This window comes from Herpailurus yagouaroundi, unplaced genomic scaffold (genome assembly GCF_014898765.1).
Source record: "Herpailurus yagouaroundi ecotype Mexico unplaced genomic scaffold, PumYag 206, whole genome shotgun sequence".
In the NCBI taxonomy this organism is placed as follows: Eukaryota; Metazoa; Chordata; class Mammalia; order Carnivora; family Felidae; genus Herpailurus; species Herpailurus yagouaroundi.
Window position 1 is genome coordinate 3,931,891 of NW_024412437.1, and position 22,668 is coordinate 3,954,558.

The following is a 22,668-nucleotide window of genomic DNA, read 5'->3' on the forward strand; positions in this document are numbered from 1 at the left end:
AGTACTCAAAAATTGTTGTGTGGAACTGGGTAACTCTAAAGAATGAGGTCTGTTCATTATTTTCTTTGGTTATTACAGTTCCAAGTGTTAGGAAAGGCAAAATAGCTTTTTTTTTTTTCATTCTAATAAGTGTGTTTCTCAGTGAAATAAAATCTGACGCTTTTCATATTTTTGAGATCACAGATGTTCTTTCTTCTGATGAGTAAATATTGTGGAATGTTATAGTGGAAATGTCTTCCAAATATAATTGGTTCAGCAGTTGTTCACCATTCACAGTTTTATTATAGTCTCTTATTGTGTGGAATTTCATGCATTATAGTGTGCGATATGTTAATTGAAAATATTTAGTTTGTGGATTAGAGTTTTGCCAAATCCGCCCTTTTGTTGAGCATAAATACATATAAAATAGATGCCTCTCACTGAAGAATTTGAAGTTCTCGCATGCTGTTTTCATTTTAGATCATAGCAGAACTTCAGACAACCATTTCCTCTCTGAAAGAGGAGAACAGCCGGCTGCAGCTTGCTGCAGAAAGACGGCTCCAGGACGTTACACAGAAGTTTGAAGATGAGAAGAAGCAGCTGATTAGAGATAATGACCGAGCAATCAAGGTAATCTGAAGACTTCAGTAACCAGTGGTACTAGCTGCTTTAATGTAATTAAAAGGAGGGCTGAAATCCCAGCAGTGGGCAGATGAATGCAGGTATCTGGCTTGTTCACACAGCCTGCAGTAATTCCATTCGCTGGACTCTACCTTTGATGTATCCAGTGACTCAGGCTGACTTCCCTCTAAGAGATCACATGCCAGCATAAAAAGTCATTTTTGGCAAGCCCAGTCCATTCACATTGAACAAATATTTGAAAAATACCCTGTCCTTTCTCTTGAGAACCACTTTGGAACTGTCTCTTGATATTAGGAAGACTGTTTTAGCCCAGTACTGCTGGCTAATAAATTCAGAAGTCAGCTTCCAATTTACATTCTGTTCTTTGCCCACATCCTTTCATTATGCATTCACATAATGAGAAATAACCTGTTTGAGGTTTGGAATGCCAACCATTTGATGTGCTTTGACATAGTACAGGGTAGATGCGTTGCTGCTGAGAACCTAGGCCGTTTCCAAATGGCTTCAGAGAATCACGCCTTTAATAGCAACAGAAAATTCCCTGGACCCTGATTCTTTAGGTGATAGGCAGTTAGATCTCAAAGTAGTTTTTTTCTTGGCTTCATAGCAGCGAATATTATTGTAAGTGTCTACATCATGCTGTGTTTAATCTGTGAGGATAAGCATCTGGAAACCTTTATAAATAAGATTTAAAAGAGAACAAAAATTTTTTTTCTAAGAATTTCCAGCAAAAGATTATTTTTCAGTGATTTTACTTTGTTATAACAATGCTTAAAGCATGTTGAGTAATCATACAAAGCAAGGAAAAATAAAAGAAACATTTGGGTTTTATCACTGCCCTTTTCTGCCTAACCCCTCCGTCTTTCTTTTCTATAGCCTACTGTGGGCAATCTGAGTAATTTACGGAAACGTTAGCGTTAATGTAAGTTGCTTTTTAAAATACACTCTTATTTAAGCCTGGACAACACTGAATGGAATAAAAACCCTTCAGATATGGACAAAATCTTGGTGGCTATTGCTTCCAGCCTCCTCACTTTAGAGGTGAGGACTTACTTCATTTTGTTCTTAATGAGATTTTCCCTATATATTGCCATCAGTGAGCTTTTTTTCCCCCTACATGTGATACGTGACAAAAGAAGAGGTTTCTTTTTTTATATTCTGGTAGTTGAAAAAAATATTTGTGAAGCTCTTCTCATTTGTAAATGCACAGTAGGTACTCACTGATCTGTGTAACTGTTTCCTTTTCGAGTTGAATACTTTGTTTAAACTCTTTTAGTTGTATAAAAATTTCATTTTTTTTAAGTTTACTTACTTATTTTGAGAGGGAGAGGGAGCAAATGTGCACACATGGGCGGGCAAGAGGCAGAGAGAGAGGGAGAGACAGAGAATCCCAAGCAGGCGCCATGCTGTCAGCCCAGAGCCCAATGTGGGGCTCGACCTCAGGAACGGTGAGATCATGACCTAAGCCAAAATCAAGAGTCAGAGGCTTAGGGGCACCTGGGTGGCACAGTCGGTTAAGCGTCCGACTTCGGCTCAGGTCATGATCTCACGGTTCGTGGGTTTGAGCCCCACGTCGGGCTCTGTGCTGACAGCTCGGAGCCTGGAGCCTGCTTCAGATTCTGTGTCTCCCTCTCTCTGCCCCTCCCCTGCTCACACTCTGTCTCTCTCTGTCTCTCTCTCTCCTTCAAAAATAAATAAACATTAAAAAAAAAAAAAGTCAGACGCTTGAGCCACCCAGACTTCCCTACAAATTTCATTTTAAGTGCATTTCTTTTCCAAATACCATGTGGTAGCTAAGTTCCAAATTTTAAATAAATAGTTGAATCCCAATATACACAGAAAGGGAAAACATAGGTTTACAGCACAGTTTCTAGTATGTTTCTTAAGATTAAAAAAAAAAAAATCTTGAAAGCAGTATCACTAGCACAACTGCCTATTTTTAAGTGTTTTTGCAGTTTTAATCCATTTACCTGTCAAAATGGAAAAACACTGTGATCCTAATTTCCAAAAAAGCATCAGTTCCTAAAGACTGAAATTAAAAGATGGTAGTATATAAGTGCATACATAATATCATATTAAAATATAGATTATGTGGTATTTATGAATACCTCCAAACACAGGTACCTGAAAATAACTAAAGTTATAATGTAGGTAAGCTACAGTTCACTTTTGATTGACTCAATTAGATTACGTGTAAAGTGAATGACATTTGTGGGTTTGTTTGTTTTTTTTTTTTTTTACTAACCTACTTAAGATAAATAATTCATTAGCACTTCTCGCCTTGCTTTTTTTTTTTTTTCCAGACTATGTCACAAAACATAAAAGGAATAATAGCTAATACTTACTTAACATGTACTATGTATCAGGCTGTCTGCCAGACATTTTTATTCATCACCAATTCCATTATCTCATTTAAGCCTTATAGTAATCTTTATAAGGAAGGCATTTCTATCACCCCCATCTTAAAAGTGTGAAAACTGAGGCTCTGAGGTTACGTAACCAGCCCAAGGTCATTATGTGCCTAATATTTTGTGATATTAAATATTAGTGTTGAAACAGTAGAATCAAAGAGTGCTGGATAAGGAGTGTGCTTGCTAATTATGAAATGTACTTCATCCCACTTTCTGGGTTGAGGATGAGCTGAGCTCCCAAGCTGGCGGTCAGGGAAGAGGACAGAGAGTAAATCTGATTCTTCCCCTGCCAGAGCTTACAATAAATAATGTCTCCGTGGATCAACAAACCTTCTTTTAAAGTAATTCTTTGGGGAGAAGTTAGGGTATAAAGTAGTCTACTAAAATCCACTTATAAGGGCCACCAGAGTGGTATAGTGTAACCTGATAAAACATTTCTGGAGAATAATTTGGCAACCCCTATCATTATTAAATTGCCTGAGAGGCATGCCCAAGTTTGGACCCATTTCCAGAATTTGCCCTAAGGTGGAAGTTAAAGGGTTGCAGTGAACTTTAGCTAGCCAAAAGGATGTTTGTTCTAGCATTCATTCATTCATTCATTCATTCATTCACTTATCCAATAACTATTTATCAAGGTCCCGTTACATGCTAGGCACCCACAATACTAGCATTTTCTATTTCCTTTCGGTATTTTTTTGCCATAGTACATGAATTAAAACTATGCAATATTGAAAATGGTGTTGGAGAAGCATATATAAGGATATTGAAAATGTTCACAGGATAGTTTTCGATGAAAACGTGGTTTACAGGGGCGCCTGGGTGGCTCAGTTGGTTAAGCATCTGCCTCTTGATCTCGGCTCAGGTCAGGATCTCACGGTGGGTGAGTTTGAGTCCTGTATCGGGCTCTGCATTGACAGCACGGAGCCTGCTTGGGATTCTCCCTCTGCCTCTCTCTGCCCTTCCCTCCCCCCACCTCTCAAAATAAATAGATAAACTTTAAGAAAAAGAAATTACACCATAGCATTAAGGTGAACATGATTTCAGGTATTGTACATATGAGGAAAAAAGAGAAGGAAAGCCAAATAGTCACAAAATGAGATAATACTCCAGATTCTGTATTCCTGTTTGTCTTAGAAAGGTCTCTTAAGTTAATTTTACTTCAGTTCAACAGATGAAAGAAACTAGTGTCAAAAGAAGGAATTGTCGGACTTTTGGACAGAATTTAATATTGGGTTGAAAAAGGCATACATTAGTGCATGCATATTTCCTCTCATAACCCCTCCTTTCCACCTCCTGGCAGGGTGGTGATATTATTTTTACACTGTCCAGGTTTGTGATATTCACAATTTGTCCATAACCATAGCCTTTAGTTTAATACTCATGCTGTCCTTAATGGATGTGGTGCTTACCCCTAGGCCTTTTACCACAGTGACAACGTTTCTAAAGTTTTTACTTTGATTTGGTTCTTAATTGTCTGGATTTCACCATCAAGTTGGTTTTGCAAGACTCATGGTACTATCTTCTCTGGATTGTTCATTTTTAAGAATGTCTGCCGATTAACCTTTATGTTTGAACAACACGTTAGATGAGCACCATGTTCTCGTTCATATGTTTTCCCATGAGGACAATAAACATTGCTCACCTAGCATTTAATATTGCTGTGGAGAAGGCTGAGCAACACTAGGCTTTCCCTCATGTAAATGATTTGCCTTTTTTTTTTGAGAGATTCCTGAAGAAGTCTCTCTTTATTGTGTTAACTTTGATAGATTAGCCAGGATAAATTCAGTTGTTAACCAGAATAGCTCTACCTGTTAAATATTCAATATATGCTTCTGAAGCTTAGTGGTTCTCCCCTCTCTGTAAGTCAAATTTATTTGTGGTGTCTGCATTTTCTCTAACCTGAGGGAAAGGAAAAGAAGAGCTAGGAGGTGTGTGTGTGTAGTCTGGTTGGGGTTCACACAACTAAATGGGAGAGGGCGTCTGATGTCCCTGTGGGGTTTGAATTCTCCCAGTTTGGACTGTGAGAAAAGGAGATGCACGGGTGGAAAAATGGATAAATATCAAGGCTGTCTCCAAGAAAAGTGAAGGGGTCAGGACTTCAGGGATCCACGCCAAATTGGGATAATTCAAACCCCAAAATGACGTCAGATGCCCTCTCCCGTTCAGGTGGCTTTTTTTCCTCCAGATTTGGTGATATTAATGAGATTTCTCAGGATTTTGTTAACTCATAACGAATGATGATTTGGGGGATGTTGGCAGATATGGAAGTTGTGTCGTGATGCAATACTCTAGTATGCTCCAGAATTATGTTTCTTTCCTTGACACAGGCTTTTGAGGATTTTCTTTCCTTTTTTTTTTTTTTTTTTGTATTGTTTCCCTTACTACCCTATTTCAGGGCTTCAGTACATTTTTGCTATTTTTTACTTTTATTTACTTACTCCATTTGGTGTTGTGAAATCTGATCTTAGAAGCCTGTTTGACTCCTTTATAACATTTAACAAGGAACCTGTGTTGGTCAGGTATTGCCACAATCATGCCGCATAACAAACAGTGCTGGCTTGGATTCAGGCTGTTGATTGGCTGCATTTGACTCCAGGCGTTAGAATGAGTTCAGGCCTTCCTCTTCATGGTGGGTCATATGAGTACAAAATGATGAGTAGGAAAAAACATCCCTGCAACCACAGCCTTATTTTCTTCCCCATCAGCGGGGCAGGAAAATTTTAGAATCACTCTAGAAAGAGTCCATGAACATCTGTGAACAGTGATTTAATCTCCCACAGAAACAGTCTCTAAAATCTCCCTCAGCTCCATGGCAATACATTCCTAGTTTCTCTCTCGTTCTGAAACCCTCTTTCCCACTCCCATGCCTTGTCTCCTCTTCCTCCTTTGAGCACTCACATGTTGGTATTAGGCAAGACCTCTTCTGTTTTGCCTGTACGCATCCTGGACAGTCACACCCCTTCCATGTATGGTAGCTTCCATGCAAACGAATTTTGAATCTTCATCACCACCTAGACTTTTTTCTGAGCTCTCAATCCAGGCTTTTTTTTTTTAAGTTTATTTATTTATTTGGAGAGAGAGAGCACGAGCAGGGGAGGGGCAGAGAGCAAGGGAGAGAGAGGGAGAGAGAGAGAGAGAGAGAGAGAGAGAGAGAGAGAGAGAGAATCCCAAGAATCCCAAGCAGGCTCCACACCATCAGGGCAGAGTCCTACGTGGGGCTCAAACTCACGTGAGATCATGACCTCAGCCCAAACCAAGTGTCAGACAGACACTTAACAAACTGAGCCACTTGGGTGCCCCTCTCAGTCCAGACTTCTAACGACCCTTCATGTTTTCACTTGGATGACCCATTAGGCTGCTCAAACCAGACATCCTGTAAACTGAACTTAACTTCCTCTAACTCTTGCATTGCCCCCGACCTGTTCTTGTTGTGTTGATAATCTGAATTAAAGTACCACCACCCGGTCACTCAAATCAGATTCTGAAGTCCCCTTAAATGGATCCTTTCCCTCCCTCACCTCTCTGAGGTCAACTGCCGGAAATAATGCCTAAATATCTGCAAACTCCTACCTCATTCCACAGTCACTAGTTCCTATCTTCTTGAACCGTCATCTTGTTCCTTACCTACCACAATCCCTCCTTTGTAGAACCACTACCAATAACTCAGCCCTCCCAACTCTGTCCGTCCCACTGTCGATCAGGTAACCTTTCGAAAACTCGAATATGAGCATGTGGTTTGCTACTTAAAATCCACCACGGGCTTTCCATTGCCTGCAAGATAAAGTCTATACTTACCAGCATGGCATACAAAATGCTTCACGATCCAAATCAGCAGTTCTCAGGGTGTCCTCAGACCCCTGTGGGTCCCGGCTGCCTTTCCAGGAGCTCCACGAGGTCAAAACTATTTTCATAATACCCCTAAGACATCATTTGCCTTTTTCACTGTGTTCTGCATTTGCGTTGATGGTATGAAACCAACGGTGGGTAAAACTGCGTGTGTCTTCTCACAAAACACAATATCGTCACTAAACTGTATGAGTAGTGATTAGTTTCTTCACCACCACATACTTGTGCTCTAAGACGAAAATGGAAGCCATAAAGTGCATTAATTCTATTAAATGTCAACCCTCGAGAACACATCTTTTTAATATTAATAGGAGATACGCACAAAGCATGCTGCATACTGAGGCAGGGCGGTTGTCTCGAGGAAAAGCAGTTCTGCATTTGTTTGAGTGTGAGCTGAACTCTAGGCCCTTGGAAGGAGCGATTGACAGGCAAACTGCTTATTCAGATTTCACTATCTGGCAGAGGTGTTCTTGAACAGGAAGGAAGTCAACCTGGCACTTCAAGGACAACCACTGACTATATTGTCGCTAATGATAAAATTTGAGCTTTCAAGCAAAAAATCAGAAATTTGGAAAATTGGGATCAGCACTGCAAGTTTGACAGCGTCCCAGTACGTAAAGACTTTTCTGATGAGGTCGGTGGCATTGCTAATGATGCGAATGGAAGAAAGGGGGAGGAATACAATGAAGTGTATCAACATTTGGAAGATGTATGTAACTCAGTGAACCAGTGTTTTCCAAATGACCAGTACCTGGTATTACCAACTCTCGTGTGGGTAAAAGATCCTTGCAGAGCGTAAAAGAGAACAAGGGATTTTAATGTAGCAGTGTGCAAAGTTCACCTCTAAGAGTTTCAAATGGCATAGTGCAACCAACTTTTAAGAATCTGCCACTTGTCAGGGTGCCTGGGTGGCTCGCTCAGTTAAGCACCTGACTCTTGGTTTTGGCTCGGGTCATGATCTCACTGTTTCGTGAGCCCGAGCCCTGCATCGGGCTCTGTGCTGACAGTGTAGAGCTTGCTTGGGATTTTCTCTCTCCCTCTCTCTCTGGCCCTCTGCCACTCGTGCTGTCTCCATCTCTCTCAAAATAAATAAACTTTAAAAATGTAATAATAAAAAAAAAAGAATCTGCCACTCATCAAGTTTTGATGTTGTCCAGAGGAATATCCACAATCATCTGAAAAGGCTTCTAAAATACTCCTTCCTGGTGCACCTGGTGGCTCAGACAGTTAAGCATCCGACTCTTGGTTTCTGTGCTTGGTTTCAGTCGGTTGAGCATCTGACTTCGGCTCAGGTCATGATCTCGCCGTTCGTAAGTTCAAGCCCCACATCAGGCTCGCTGCTCTCAGCACAGAGCTTGCTTCAGATCCTCTGTCCACACCCCCCTCCACCTCTCCCCTGCTCACACTCGCTGTCTCAAAAGTAAAAAAAAAAAAAAAAAAAAAAAAAAATAAGTTAAAAAATAAAAATTGAGTGCAGAAGCAGATATGAGAATCCAGCTGCCTTCTACTAAGCCAGACATTCAAAAGATTTGGAAAAAAGTAAAATATAGCTGCTCTCCTCACTAATTTTTTTGCTTTGGAAAACAGTCAGGCCTTATGAAAAATACGATATTTATAGTCACACATAATGGATTCATGACTTACTTTAAAATGAATTTGTACACACCTATTTTAATGTTCCTTAATTTTTAACTTCCAGTGTGGTAAATATCAACAGAACACACATAAACAAAACCTCTTCTGAGTTTTTAAGAGCGTAAAGGGGTCCAGAGACCAAAAACTTGGAGAGCTTCTTGTCTAGATGTTGCCCTTTTGTCCACCTCATCACACGTTCCTCAGCATTCGTGTTGAGATCCCACGAACTGTGTGTGAGGTCCTTTCCTTATTTAAGATTTAAATGTCGTCTTTTCCGTGAAGGGTCAGAGTAGGAAGGTCATGCCAGCGTTGGCCACTCCTCTAGTGACTTTTCTGCTGTGCTGTGACACTCGTCCACAACCTTTTATCCAAAACCTTGATGTTGGGTAGGTTTTGCAAATCAGGGTTTGCAGATTCCAGGAAGGTGATTCGAAGCTTGTCCTTTATCCCCGGTGGGGTGGGGGCGGCACACTGCACCCAGACACGCGAGTGCACAGTGAGACGTGCCGGTATAACAGACGGGGCAGAGAGAGGCTAGGAACCCTCACAGCACCAGGCAGGTTTTCTTGTCTCACAAGTGAAACCACAGCCTTTCAAAAATAATTTGTGGTTTCTGGAGGATTTTTGCATTTCAGGATTGCAGATAGGCGATTGCAAAACTTGTCTTTTGATTAATTCCTTCCTCACCAACTAGACTCTGAGCTTCTTGAGAACGGGCCCTTGCTGCAACATTTGGACCAGGGGAAGTGCCAGAAATGTGCTGAATGAATGAACGATGCTGCCTCATACATCCAGGCTCTCAGCACTAAGAATGTCAATTCGTTCTCATGTTATTCATTCTCATGTAAATATTTTGGGGTGGTATAGCAGATATCCATAAATAACTTGGATCTTGTGATAACAGTGAGTCGTTTTGCCTGATTAGGTGGGGTCAAATAAAATACCCTGCACCTTGCATATGTTATCTGAGAGGGTGATCTGCATACACCAGGGGAAGGCTCCCAAAAGGCTGTCCACCGAAGCAAAGTTATCTGAATGTTAGTGGGCAATATCCACTGAACTCACAGAAGTTCACCGGGGGAAAATTGTTAGAAATAGTTCTATAGAAAGACTGTGGAACATTCTTCTGTCATCAGTGCCCCACCAGGGCTAAGCCCTTTCTTTGAAGCTGGAGTATTGAAAGTTCCTTGCTGTGAAGCCAGATGTCCAAGCAGAGATTTCATATCAAGGAGAAATGTTGTAAAATTTTTGCTTGCAGGCATAGAAAAGAGATTTTAAAGCATTGATGCTTCTCTCCCTTGGCCACTGACTGGAGTTCACGAGAAAAGGTCGGCTGCCAGTAGGACATCTAGAAATCTGGTCTGTATTACCAGAAGGGCTTGAGGGGGGAAAAGAGAATATTTCATAAGATTGGGCAATTCTCACTGTGCTAAAAGCTTACAGGAATCCATTTCCCAAAGAATAAAATTACAAACCTCATTGTGGGGTTTTAGTAGCATTGAGAAACAGAAAGAAATCTCAGTGCCTAGCATCAAATGGCTTTGTTTGGAACCTGTTCATTATTTAATTCTTGTCTCCCCTGCATGCATGTCCTAAGGGCGCAGGGGAAGTGGCATTTTCTTTGCGCCCTCCTGAATTAGAATTAATAATGCTAAGAATAGAAATGTATTTTCCATCCCACCCAAGAAGGCTTGCCTGCACACTCAGAACCATTCAGTCATACTAGCGGAAAGCCTAAGTGCCATTTTCCAGGAAGAATGCTCTGGAAGATAATTGGGTACCGTGTGGTAGTGAATTATGACCTCGCCTCCTAGAGCAAGAAGAAGCAATAACAATAAATGAGCGGAGAAGAAATGAACATTCTCTCCCACCCCCAAAGTAGTTTACCCCATACCTTTCCTTCAGTTCTGTTCTCTGGCAAAATTTTATTTAAAGACGAGTTATTTTATTATTTTTTCAGTAGACAAAACTTTCAAGCATTATGAAAAATACCTTCGGCCTCTGGGACACTGCCTTGTATATACTAAGGGATCAATTAGGGTTCGATGAAGGAATGCGTGAATGACTGAGAGTGATTCAAAGAATATAGGTGAAAACAGATTCTTCTTCACCAACGGCTGGGTAAACTCTTTGGAAGTCACTACATGAATTTTATTGCTGCATGACCCAAAGTATGAATTGCTTTGGTGAATCAAATATCGGAATATATCTGCATCAGTTTATTTTATATTTTAGAAACTTAAAAAATAACTATTTAGAAATATTTTAATCTTTAATACCTCTGAACTATATCAGAAACTATTACAAAGTCAGTATGATGAATATAACGAGCACTGAAATACATTAACCGTAAGCCTCCACAACCAAAAATACGGAACAATTACTATGTGTATACATATGTGTATATACACATAATTATATATATTCACATACATGTGTATATTCAGAAGCACTGGGTTAGAAAGAATTTTAATTGTTAGAAGGCTTGATCATGATTTCATATATTCATTATATTAAATAATTTTGTGATGTCTTTAATTGGCTGTTTGTCCTCTCTCTCTCTCTCTCTCTCTCTCTCTCTCTCTCTCCTTTCTCTCTCTCTCTCTCTCTCTCTCTCTCTCTCTCTGTCTCTCTCGAGCAGAGAACCTGGGTTTCTGTTGAGTCTCGGGTGAGTCTTGATAAACCTCTCTTTTACTGCTTATCAATAGTGAAATTTATGCCTCTTCCTTTTACAAATCATAATACTATCTCCTTCCCAGGATTTATTCCTAAAGAATTCAACTTGTTGAGGTGCCTGGGTGGCTCAGTCACCTAAGCGTCCGACTTAGGCTCAGGTCATGATCTCGCGATTCGTGAGTTCGAGCCCCGCATTCGGCTCTGTGCTGACAGCTCGGAGCCTGGAGCCTGTTTCCGATTCTGTGTCTCCCTCTCTCTGCTCCTTCCCCGGCTGTGCTCTCTCTCTCTCTCTCTCTCTCTCTCTCTCTCTCTCTCTCTCTCTTTCGCTCTCTCGCTCTCTCTCTCAAAAATAAATAAACATTTAAAAAATAATTTAGGGGCGCCTGGGTGGCGCAGTCGGTTGAGCGTCCGACTTCAGCCAGGTCATGATCTCGCGGTCCGTGAGTTCCAGCCCCGCGTCAGGCTCTGGGCTGATGGCTCAGAGCCTGGAGCCTGTTTCCGATTCTGTGTCTCCCTCTCTCTCTGCCCCTCCCCCGTTCATGCTCTGTCTCTCTCTGTCCCAAAAATAAATAAAAAACGTTGAAAAAAAAATAATAATAATTTAAAAACCGCAAAAAAGACTCCATTAAAAAAAAATTCACCTTGTTGCCCTTGTCTTCTGTACTTTCTCCGCCACCATCAGCATGGGTGACAGCAACACCCAGTCGGTGTGCTGGCCCAGGCTTGTACTAGCTGGAGCCAGCTGATTGTTACACTGTTATGAATTCTGACAGCTGGAATATGTGCACCGTGGAAATCCGTGCGCACTGCTACAAAGACTTTGAGAGCCAGTTATTCAATATCTACTAGAATACTGCTGCTACAAGAGTTCCTTTGCCCCTACTTTCTCGATGAAACCAACTTCCAATTCTCAGTCACCACGCACATGGTGCTGCTCCACCTTCTTAAAACCAGGAGGAAATGGATGGACAGGTGGATAAACAGCATTCTGTTGTCCCTCTCGCTTCTCTCGCTAGCTGCCGACCAGCCACTTGATTTGCTTTTTTGGGTATGTGCTATATGATTCAACTCTTCCAGATGTTCCCTTAGCGTCCCTTTTCCAATCCCAACATGATATGGGAAGTTTACAAAGTGACCTGTTACCTCTTCTCTAAATTCAGTGGTGTTTTCCCATTTCTACTCATCCGCTGACTCAGTGCAGCACTTGACCATATTGACCAACGGTTTTCCTTCCAGAACAGAGACTGGTGAACTTTTTCTGTAAAGGGCCAGATAGTCAATATTCTAGGCTTTGTGGGCCATATGGTCTCTGTGGCAGCTCTTCAGCTGTTTCTTCTGTGGTGTGAGGGCAGCCTTAGACGATATCAACGAATGGGCGTGGCTGTGCTCCAATACAACTTTATTTTTATAAAACTTTATTGGGCCCGTTGGCCATAGTTTGCTAACCGCTGCTCTCGAAACTCACTCTTCCCCCAGTTTAGACGGCCTTTCTCTTATTTCTTTCTTCTACTGGTCTCTCTTCCTCCCTGCGGGTGTTCCCCGAGTCTGTGTCACCGGCTTTGCTTCTCCTTTTCCCTTCCTCCATGAGCTCATCCCCCGTGTGACTTCAGCTGTCACTTCTACAGGGATGCTTCCCAGAAGCCTCAGCCTGGTTCCCAGTTGTCCTGTATCTCACACTGCCTGTAAATCAGCTTCATTTAGAGAATGCACTACTATTTCAGACGCAGTAACTACAACGTTGGATTAGCATCTTCCCTTCCAAACTGGCTCTTCTTTAGTCTATCGGGGCTACCCCCAATCTTTCTGTTTCCTTGTAGAAATGTTGGGGTCATCTTTGTCCTTTCTTATCCTTCATCCCAATTCATCCCATTCTGGTCTGTCACCAGAATGCTAGAATATATTTCTTATTCCTCTGCTCTGACCCTTCTTCAGAGCCCTTCTCAACTTGCGCTTGATTGAAAACAGCCTCCTCTCAGCTGGGCGTCCCTGCCAAAAGTCTCTTGCACAGTCCAGTATGAAGAACTCTGCCAGAGAAATCTTAAATCGCTGGTTTCCCTGCCTTACCAAGGGTGCCTGGAAATCAATAGGAAGAGACTAACAAGCCAGTGGACCAAAAAAAGCAAAGGATATGGACCCGAAATTCAATATCCAGCAAACCTGTGAAAAATATGCTAATTCTCATTCATAATTAAAGAAATGTAAATCGAAACTGCAAAGTTTTGAAGGGCTCGGCTGCCACTTGATAGGCATAAATTTTGAATTTGAAGAAATACCTGATAATGCACAGTTGTTGGAGCATAAGCGGGGGCAGCCTCTGTGGAAGGCAGACACTTTACAAGCACACAGCCTTTGTCTCAGCAGTTCCGCGGGTAGGAAGTGATCTGTGGACACACCTTCGAAGACAGGCACTATCTTTGTAGCATTCCTTGAGCGAAAAGCTAGGGAAAACTATGAATTGGGGTACGCACATCCATACAAAGGAGTACCACGAGGCCATTGGAAAAGAATGAAGTAGGTCTCTATGGGAAATGAGACAAGATCGCCAGCATGTTGTGCGTGAAAAGACTGTCATACATTTAAATTTGCTCCGATGGGTCTCAAGACGGCGCAAGTGGCCATTTGGGGGGATGGGGCTTTTTATTTTTCACTTTCTGTGCTTTGCTGATGTTTTAATTTCTTGGAAGGTCACATCAGGAGACTGAATTCAGAGGGTTGCTTCTAATGCAAGATCCACACCTTCTGCCAGGCTTTCAAAGCCCATCCAGATTTGTCAGTATTTCTCCACATGTACATTCTGTTCTAGCCAACCGGTCTCCCTGCTCCCAAGTCCGTGTCCATGCCTCCGTCTGGCCTCCATTCATGCCGTGTACCTTCCATTCATGCTGCAGCCTCTTCTCCACCGCTCAGACTTGTCAAGTATTAGCAAAGCCATCTCAGGGTCCCACCTGCCTTCTCCAGGAAGCCTTTCTGACTGCCCCTCCCCGGGGACCTTCTACTTTCATGAAGCTCTCAACACTTACTGATTCTTTCATTGTTTCTGGTTTCTGCATAGCACCCACATTAGTGGGCACCCCAAAATGTGGACTTAGTTGATTTAAAGAATATAATTTCTCATTATTAAATGCTGTTTTGAGTCTATTGTTGTATTTTTTAAAGGCAGTTTTAAGCATATCATCACCAACCTTGCATTTAGAAGAAGTAGGGACACACACACACACACACACACACAAACTGCAGTTAAATATCTAAGGCTTTGGGTTGGCAAACTCCTCTTTTAAGACGCAGACATCCTTGGTGTGTTAACATACTAAAAAAGCACGTGAAGTTGTTCACGCTCTAATGTGAGATTGTTTAATCAGACTTTCTTCCCAACAATTAGATGAGATCATCTCATTTGTCGGACTAGGAAGTGGTATTTGGAGCAGAGAGCTACAGGGTATTTAGGGGCGTGGGGCACAGAGCTGGGGCAGGGCCGGCAGCTCTGAGAGCAGGTGGGGAGGCCACGGTGCACAGGGAGGAGGCTAGACAGGGGTGGGAGGAAGGGCCCCTGGATCCCGATGCCTGGTGAGACTTTGTTTGTCATCAACTTTGTTGCTACAGAAGTGTAACACCTGACTTCCTAAGTTTATCTGACTCTATTTTATATGATTCCATGTTGATAGGTATAGGTTGAGATTTGGGTAGCTTTTCACAAAAGGAAATAGGGTGGATGTATATATGTATGTGAGTGTATGTATTTGTGTATGTGTGTGTTGGTGTGTATATACTTTTCCAAAAAAGATAGAATGAGTGTGCATACATATGTACCTACATGTACATTTTCCAGCAGTGATTACATATTCTTAGTGAGAACAGGGTAAAGCTGTGAATAAACAGTTGTATTATCATTGTTTATTCTGCATAAATGTGACTTATAAATCATGGAACAAAATTTAAGACACGCCTAGCTCATTCTGCCGTGTGTGTGTGTGTGTGTGTGTGTGTTTAGGGAATTTGTTGCATAAGGAAACATAGAATGTAGAGAGTTCATTGATAGCTTTACCGGAATATCTAAGGAACTAAATCAAAATCAGTAAATGAATCCAAATAAATCTAGTTTTTGTACGTGTATTGTGTTTTCCAAACGCATACAATTAAAAAGAAAAGAAAAAAAGAACTAACGTGATGCTGTTGAGCCGTCAGGAAAGACCAAAATGTCACTTTCAGGTTGTCACTAGGAGACTGTTGCTACCACGGCACAGAAGTAGCAGCTGAAACCAAGATTTGGAGCGCAAGAGATCTGGGGTGGTTGGTGGGTTACAGGAATGCTTTAATGTTGGAAGCAGACAGGAAAAAGTGGAATTAAAAACAAAGAAACAGCCCCCATTTCCTTCAAGAGAGGCAGAACGCTTTTGCTTTTATGTTTCTGTCACTTGCTCTAGGATTCTTCATCAAGCCCTCTAACCACCTAAATAAATATTCATATAGCTGTTCACCACCTCATTAATAAAACAAGATTTGGTGGTACAATATTTCAGAGTAACATGTGATTTGCATCTCACCCTTGTTTAACTTTAAATCTCAAGCAATTAATAAATTAGACTCGAGAGCTTTTTAAGAAGTAACATGTTCCATGCACCGCAAATTGCATTATTTTTATGTGTAAATAATGATGAAAGGAGAGATTGTTCCTTTGATGTCTATAAACTCCGCTGTAAAATATGCAGAAAACATTCTTGAGTTTAGTTGCAGCCAAAACAAATAGACTAGTTCATAAAACAAAGCAGCAGCATTCTTAGAAACAAGCATTATTTTTCTTTTCATCCCAATGGCTCTTTTTCCATCATATATTCTTGCCATTCCTCGTGGCAGATTCATTCCAAAGGCAAAAGCGATGCTGACCTGCATTTTCTCATCCAGAGACTGGCGGCTTCTCAGAGTTCTTCTCCCCAGTAAAGTTGTTTTCCTCTACAGCTCTGACCGGACCCCAGCTGGACCTGCCAGGTTTTGTGTGTTTTTGTCTTGGTATTTCATTGTTGCTTTAAAACCTATTTCAGGGGCGCCTGGGTGGCTCAGTCTGTTAAGCGTCCCTCTTCGGCTCAGGTCATGATTTCGTGGTTCCTGAGTTCGAGCCCCACGTCGGGCTCTGTGCTGACAGCTCAGAGCCTGGAGCCTGCTTCGGATTCTTGTCTCCCTCTCTCTCTCTGCCCCTCCCCCACTTGCGTTCTGTCTCTTTCTCGCTCAAAAATAAACATTAAAAAAAATTTTTTTTTTAGAGTGGAATAAAACCATTATATTCTGTGTTCTCTTTTGACCTTGAGGACACCCCAAAGAAGCGCTTGCATATTTAAGAATTACGAAAAGGCACTGAACTCTGGGGCACCTGGGTGGCTCAGTCGGTTTAGCGGCCGACTTCAGCTCAGGTCATGATCTCGCGGTCTGTGAGTTGGAGCCCCGCGTCGGGCTCTGTGCTGACAGCTCGGAGCCTGGAGCCTGCTTTGGATTCTGTGTCTCCTCTCTCTCTGCCCCGCTCGTGCTCTGTCTCTTTCTCTCTCAAAAATCAATAAACATTGAAAAAAAATTTTTTAACTATTTCAAATTTTAGCAAATATTACCTGTGTCCCTCAGAGATCTATTTACTTTCCTCTCTGTTTTCCAAACCGGCTTATCTGGTTTTGTTTTATTTTTAAATAGTATCTGCAAAGTCTACAAGGTCTGAGTTTGACCTGTTTTTTTCCTTTGGCATAGTTAATAAATAGCCCCTCATTGTAAGTTTTAATCTACCACAGGAAGGGTACAGCAACAGTTTGGGCTCCTGTTGGAATATAGAACAAGTTCACTATTAACATCACAAGATGGGTTGTGACCTACATTGGACCATGTATTTATTCTTCTCTGAACCCACTGTATGTAGTATATGATTCAATACTAGTGCATATGCTTTTTTGGAGAGGCCAAAGATGTACGCTTACTTAACCCCAAATCCCTCCCAGCCTTAACAGTGGCTATTCTTCCATGGAATCAGCTTTGCTGTGGCCCCTCTTAACCAGTCTACCATTTCACTTCTTGGCCTAATGTGCTTTCATTAAAACTGATCCTGGGGCGCCTGGGTGGCTCAGTCGGTTAAGCGTCCGACTTCGGCTCAGGTCATGATCTCACAGTCTGTGGGTTCGAGCCCTGCGTCGGGCTCTGTGCTGACAGCTCGGAGCCTGGATCCCGCTTCAGATTCCGTGTCTCCCTCTCTCTCTCTGCCCCTCCCCCGCTCATGCTCTGTCTCTGTCTCTGTCTCTCTCTCTGTGTCAAAAATAAATACACATTAAAAAAAAAAAAAAACTGATCCTGAGCTCTGAGCAATTAAAATAACAGCCTTGTCTATCAGATCCTGTGTCATGTCCCCTCTAGCTGAGTTTTTCTTCTGATTTTTCTTCTTGATGACAGGTTTCCACTTGAGCTCACCATCTCCCTGTTCTCAGACATCATGTCCTCACTCCTGTATTCTTAACAAAGCTTAATGAGCAGAGTATTCAATATAGTGGATTCGTGTGAAATGGTTTCCTCTTCTACAAACTGAAATCATAGTCCCATACGATTTCATTGATTACCAGAGTCTTTTGGTTTTTAACTTATTTATTTTGAGAGTGACAGAGACAGCGTGAGCAGGGGAGGGGCAGAGAGAGAAAGGGAGAGAGAGAATCCCAAGCAGGCTCTGCACTGTCAGCGCAGAGCCCAACGTGGGGCTCGAAATCACAAAGCCGCGACCTGCGCCAAAACCGAGAGTCGGACGTTCAACCAATCGAGCCACCCAGGTGCCCCTGATCACTGGAGTCTTAAACCGGGAAAGAATCTTAGCGAATTGGTCCCCTTGACCTCACTGACCTCCTATTCTCCCCATCCTCGTCCCCCATCCCGCAAATAAAAATCTCGAGCCCACGCGAGGGGAAGAGCCTGGCCACGCGGCCGTCGGCAGCGTGAACGCTTGAGCCCCAAGCCTTTCGAGGCTGTGGTGTTTCGCTCCTACTCCACGTGCTCAAACACACATGGACATGGAGGTGCTATTTTTACTTTGAAATGTAAGTGAGCTGCCAGAAGGCATGGGCATCTTCCTCACACTCTTTCTTCTGTGGCCCCTTGTGTGACCCCGGCAGAATCTCCCCCGTGGCTTTTAGAGTGGGGCTCAGCAAAGCCATTTCTCGTCTGAACCGTTTAAGCAACATTTCCTCCGCTAGTTGGCTTTGGTGCTTGCTGTGATCTTTTAAAAATTATCTTTAGCTGTCCTTGGAAACAGGATGTTCAAGGCCAATTTGGAAAAGAGGTCATGATTTAAAAAGTACCGTTCTAAACACTTCACCTAATCTCAAGAGCATTCCAGAGGCAGGAAATGTTGACGAGTAACGATCGCTTTGGCCTTATATGTGTGGAGGGGTCGGCAAAGACACTTGGGCCAAGATGGGTTGGTGAGGAGGCCGGGGAATTTGTTCTGCAAGAGGAAACCAATCATTGTGGGAATCCATTTAGTTCAAATGGTTTTATGCGTGTGATGTCAGATGACCAATGAATGAATAAAAGGGGTCAATACCTTGGCAGCAGAGGTTTTTAATTTTGGAAGGATGCTAGCACAGTGGAATGAAGATGGCGGGCTCCGGATTACTTTGAGTGATTTTTCGCCCTTTGCCAAACTGTGAAGTGTTACGTGAAACCCGATCTTTTTAATGTTACCACTGTTTTCGTTTCTCTAAGGCTCAAAGGATCCTCTTGGATTATCCTGCATGTTTTGTGTTAAAGAGAGGTATGGGGCTTAATCACATGGGTTGTGGAGCCCGACTGCCGGGTTTTAAATCTTGGCTCGACAATTTCAAAACCATGGGGCCTCAGACGAGCTACTTAACCGCTCTGTGCCTCAGTTTCCTCGTTTCAAAAAAAAAAAAAAGTGGAAGTGATAATACAACTTATAGGCATTTCTGTGAGAATTAAAAATGAGGTAATGCTTGAAAAGCATTTAGAATAGTGTCTTCTGCTAAGAAGTCCTACTACGTGATCATTAAATTATGTTTTCAAGAGACGCTGTGCAGTAAGAATTCAAGTCTGTTCAAATGTAACCCATAGTAAGTAAACCTCTCTTGACCCGCTTCCCCTTTTAGTGACCATCTCTGCTTCATTCCTACTCATTTTTTTGTTCTTTTACTTCCGTCCCCATCACTCCACAGAAACTGATCTTTGGGTTGCCCGTGGCTTCCTTTCGCTAAATCCACCAGACTCTGTCTTTATCTGCTTGACTCCCCTGCAGTGGAAGGCAGTACCCCCTCCGTCACATCAATGGGCCTCTCTTGCCCTCAGACCCCAATGTTCTTCAAAGGGATTGTTCTGGGCTTCTCTTTCTAATTAGGCTCGATGATCTCACATAGGCAGTCTTGGCCACTACCATCTATATTTTGAAAACAAGCAACTTTCGGGACACGTGGGTGGCTCAGTTGAGCCTCGGTTGAGCCTCGGTTGAGCCTCAGACTCTTGATTTCAGCTTAGATGATGATCTCATGGTTCGTGAGTTTGAGCCCCATACCAGGCTCTATGCAGACAGCATGGAGCCTGCTTGGGATTCTCTCTCTCTCTCTCTCTCTCTCTGTCTCTCTGCCCCTCCCCCATTCTTGCTCGTGAGCACACTCTCTCGTACGCCTTCAAAGTAAATAAATACACTTCAAAAAAAGAAAACTGGCAACTTTCTATCTCTACCCCAGATCTCTCAGATCCTACTGCATTCCAGATCTTTCTGGAAGCTTCTTGGTTATCTATACAGATTTTGACATGTCCTACAAAAATCTGAAAACCTAACCATGTCCAAAACTGAGATGATTACCCAAGCCCCTCGTACCTGATTCTGCTCCTGTGTTCCCAAGTGCAGTTAATGGCTGTCTCTCCCTCCTTCCCACAGGCAGCCGATCCCCTGGTTCCGATCTTCACTTTGTCTTACCCTCTTCTCTGCACCCACGAGACCCTTCCCCCAGTGCGGGGACCCACCAGCTTGACTCCCCTCAGCAGGCTGCATTCTCCCCTCCAGTCCCTCCTCCACACCACACCCAGAGTGATTTTTGCTGCCCTGGGCCCCCATGAGCCCGAGGATGCAGCTCAGATGCACCAACCAGGCTCACGAGACTCTACGCCTGCCCAGCCTGACTCTGCCACCTCTCGCCTCGCCTCCCTCGCCTCCCTCGGCCCCATGCTCCCGCCGTTACTCACCCTCTAACTCTGAAGCTCTACTGAGCTTCTCTCATCCTCAACTTTTACCCCTTTGCCTGCCCAACTCCTGTGCATCCTGCAGGTCTCGTCTCAGATGTCTCTGTCCCTAGAAAGACTTCCTTGGCCATTCCAGCCTCCCAAGACTGGCTTCTCTTCCATCCCTCTTGCTCCTCTTGTGCCCTCTGATTCGCCCAATGTCACACGGACACACATGACCTGGGACCGCTATCCTTCTCTGCACTTCCCCTTGGCCTCCGAGCCCCATGAGAACAGGGCCACTGGCTGCCATCCCCAGAACCGAGCCCAGTGGCTGAGACACGTGGTCACTCAGCGTTTATCTGTCAACCCACCAGATGTTGGCTGCTGAATAAACCCAGGCCTCGTGCCCACCTCTGCACGAGCTGTATGAAGTAATAAAAATACAGTTCACAGGGCACCTGGGTGGCTCAGGGTCTTAAGCGTCCAACTCTATATCAGCTCAGGTCATGATCTTGCAGTTTCGTGAGTTCAAGCCCCACATCTGGCTCTGTGCTGGTAGCACAGAACCTGCTTGGGATACTCTCTCTCCCTCCCTCTCTCTCTGCTCCTCCCCTGATCGCACTCTCTCTGTCTCTCTCAAAATAAATAAATGAATTTAAATAGATAAGTTATATATGTGTGTGTGTGTGTGTGTGTGTATTAGTAATATATATTACTATAGTATATAGTAATATATACTATAATATATAAGTAATATATAATAAATATATAAGTAATAAATATATAAGCTATATATATAGTTTATATATATTTATTATATATACGTTATATATAGTTGACTTTATATATATATACAATATATAATATATATACACACAGTTCACTTTAGGAAGCACTTTCTTCTTAAAATGGTATGGCACCACATATGCGGAGAAAACAAGCAGTTTAACTTCTTCAGCATCTAAAACTTCTTCGAGTCTTCATGATGTTTCGGAGTGAGGCCTAAGGTTTACCTCCCCACTCCTCCCTTTCTGCCCCTTTCTCTCTAGGCCTTGCTGAGGCCAATCAGGAAGAGCATTTCCCTGACAATTTCATGTGGAAACACTTGACAAACTTTTTAGGGCTAAAAGAACAATCGTGCTTACAGGCTTCGCCCCAAGATGAGAACATTTTCTGGTCTGGTCCTCTCTCAGTCGCAATCCTTAAACTATCTAGAAGCTCTAAAAAGTTGGATTTCCCTTTCCTTTCTCCTTCTGATGTTTATCCAAGTTTTTGTTTCATCTCGTCGAGGCTAGATTAGTTCATGCCATAAAAATTCCTTTCATTTTTATCAGTAAACATAAACAACTATGTCAAAAAAGAAAAAGACAAGAAAGAAGAAAAAAAATAGTTAAACCACATCCTCCTCGATTCTGTTGATTTTATTGAAAAGAGTCTGTCTCCCTCATGGGATGAGTGGAAGGAGGCTCTTGGCAAGAAATCCTTGATTGTATTCCTTGGGAATATAGTAAATATTTTCTTGAAATTCAAATAGCAAATGCTACTTCCACTTAAGAGCTAGCAAAATACCACCTTAAATTCCAGCACGTTCACTGAGTCAAGTTTGGAAGGGTTGAAGAGATGAGTCAAGTTTGTCTTTTTTTTAAATTTTTAATGTTTATTCATTTTTGAGAGAGAGACAGAGCACAAGCAGCGGTGGGGCAGAGAGAGAGGGAGACACAGCATCCAAAGCAGGCTCCGGGCTCTGAGCTGTCAGCACAGAGCCCGACGCGGGGCTCGAACTCACCAACCGTGCGATCATGACCTGAGCCGAAATCGGAGGCTTAACCGATGAGTCAAGTGTTATATTAATAGAGAAACATCGTCAGAAAAAAAAATTTCTGTGGCTCCCTTTGTTTTTTTAGGGTCAGATTCTACAAATGCTTATCTCGGGTCTGCCAACTAAATGATTGTCGGTGGACAAGATAGACGTCGGCTCCCCTGCTTCTGTTTCGTTTCTTTCTGTCCGAGAAGCCAGGGACCCTTTGAAACAATTTCCGCCTTCAGCCAGCCGTGCCTTCACCTGGGCACAAACTCTCTAGCTCTTGGTCTTCCAAGAAATCGAGTTCAGGAAAATTAAAACCTGAAAGCCAGTTGAGTCTAGAGAAAAGGATTTGGGAAAAAGAAATTTTCAAAGCAGAGCTTTGTATTTATTATATGGCATCTATAAAGTATATCTACGATGCTGGGGGACACAGAATGAGAATATGTACTTTCAAATACCGGCCTTTAGGCTAAGCCCTGGAGCCAG

General features: G+C 42.7%; 1 protein-coding gene across 10 annotated transcripts in view; it reads left to right on the plus strand.

Moving 5' to 3' along the window:
- The window catches only part of CEP112 (centrosomal protein 112), a 473,818-nt gene that overhangs the window by 328,568 nt on the left and 122,582 nt on the right, over nt 1-22,668 (plus strand). For all 10 annotated transcript variants that reach the window (XR_005783756.1, XM_040452171.1, XM_040452174.1 and 7 more), the window contains one exon: nt 460-609. Coding sequence is in view for 9 of the 10 variants with exons in the window: in XM_040452171.1 (XP_040308105.1) it covers nt 460-609 (150 nt within the window). In the remaining variant the exon portion in view is untranslated. The remainder of the gene's footprint in view (nt 1-459; nt 610-22,668) is intronic.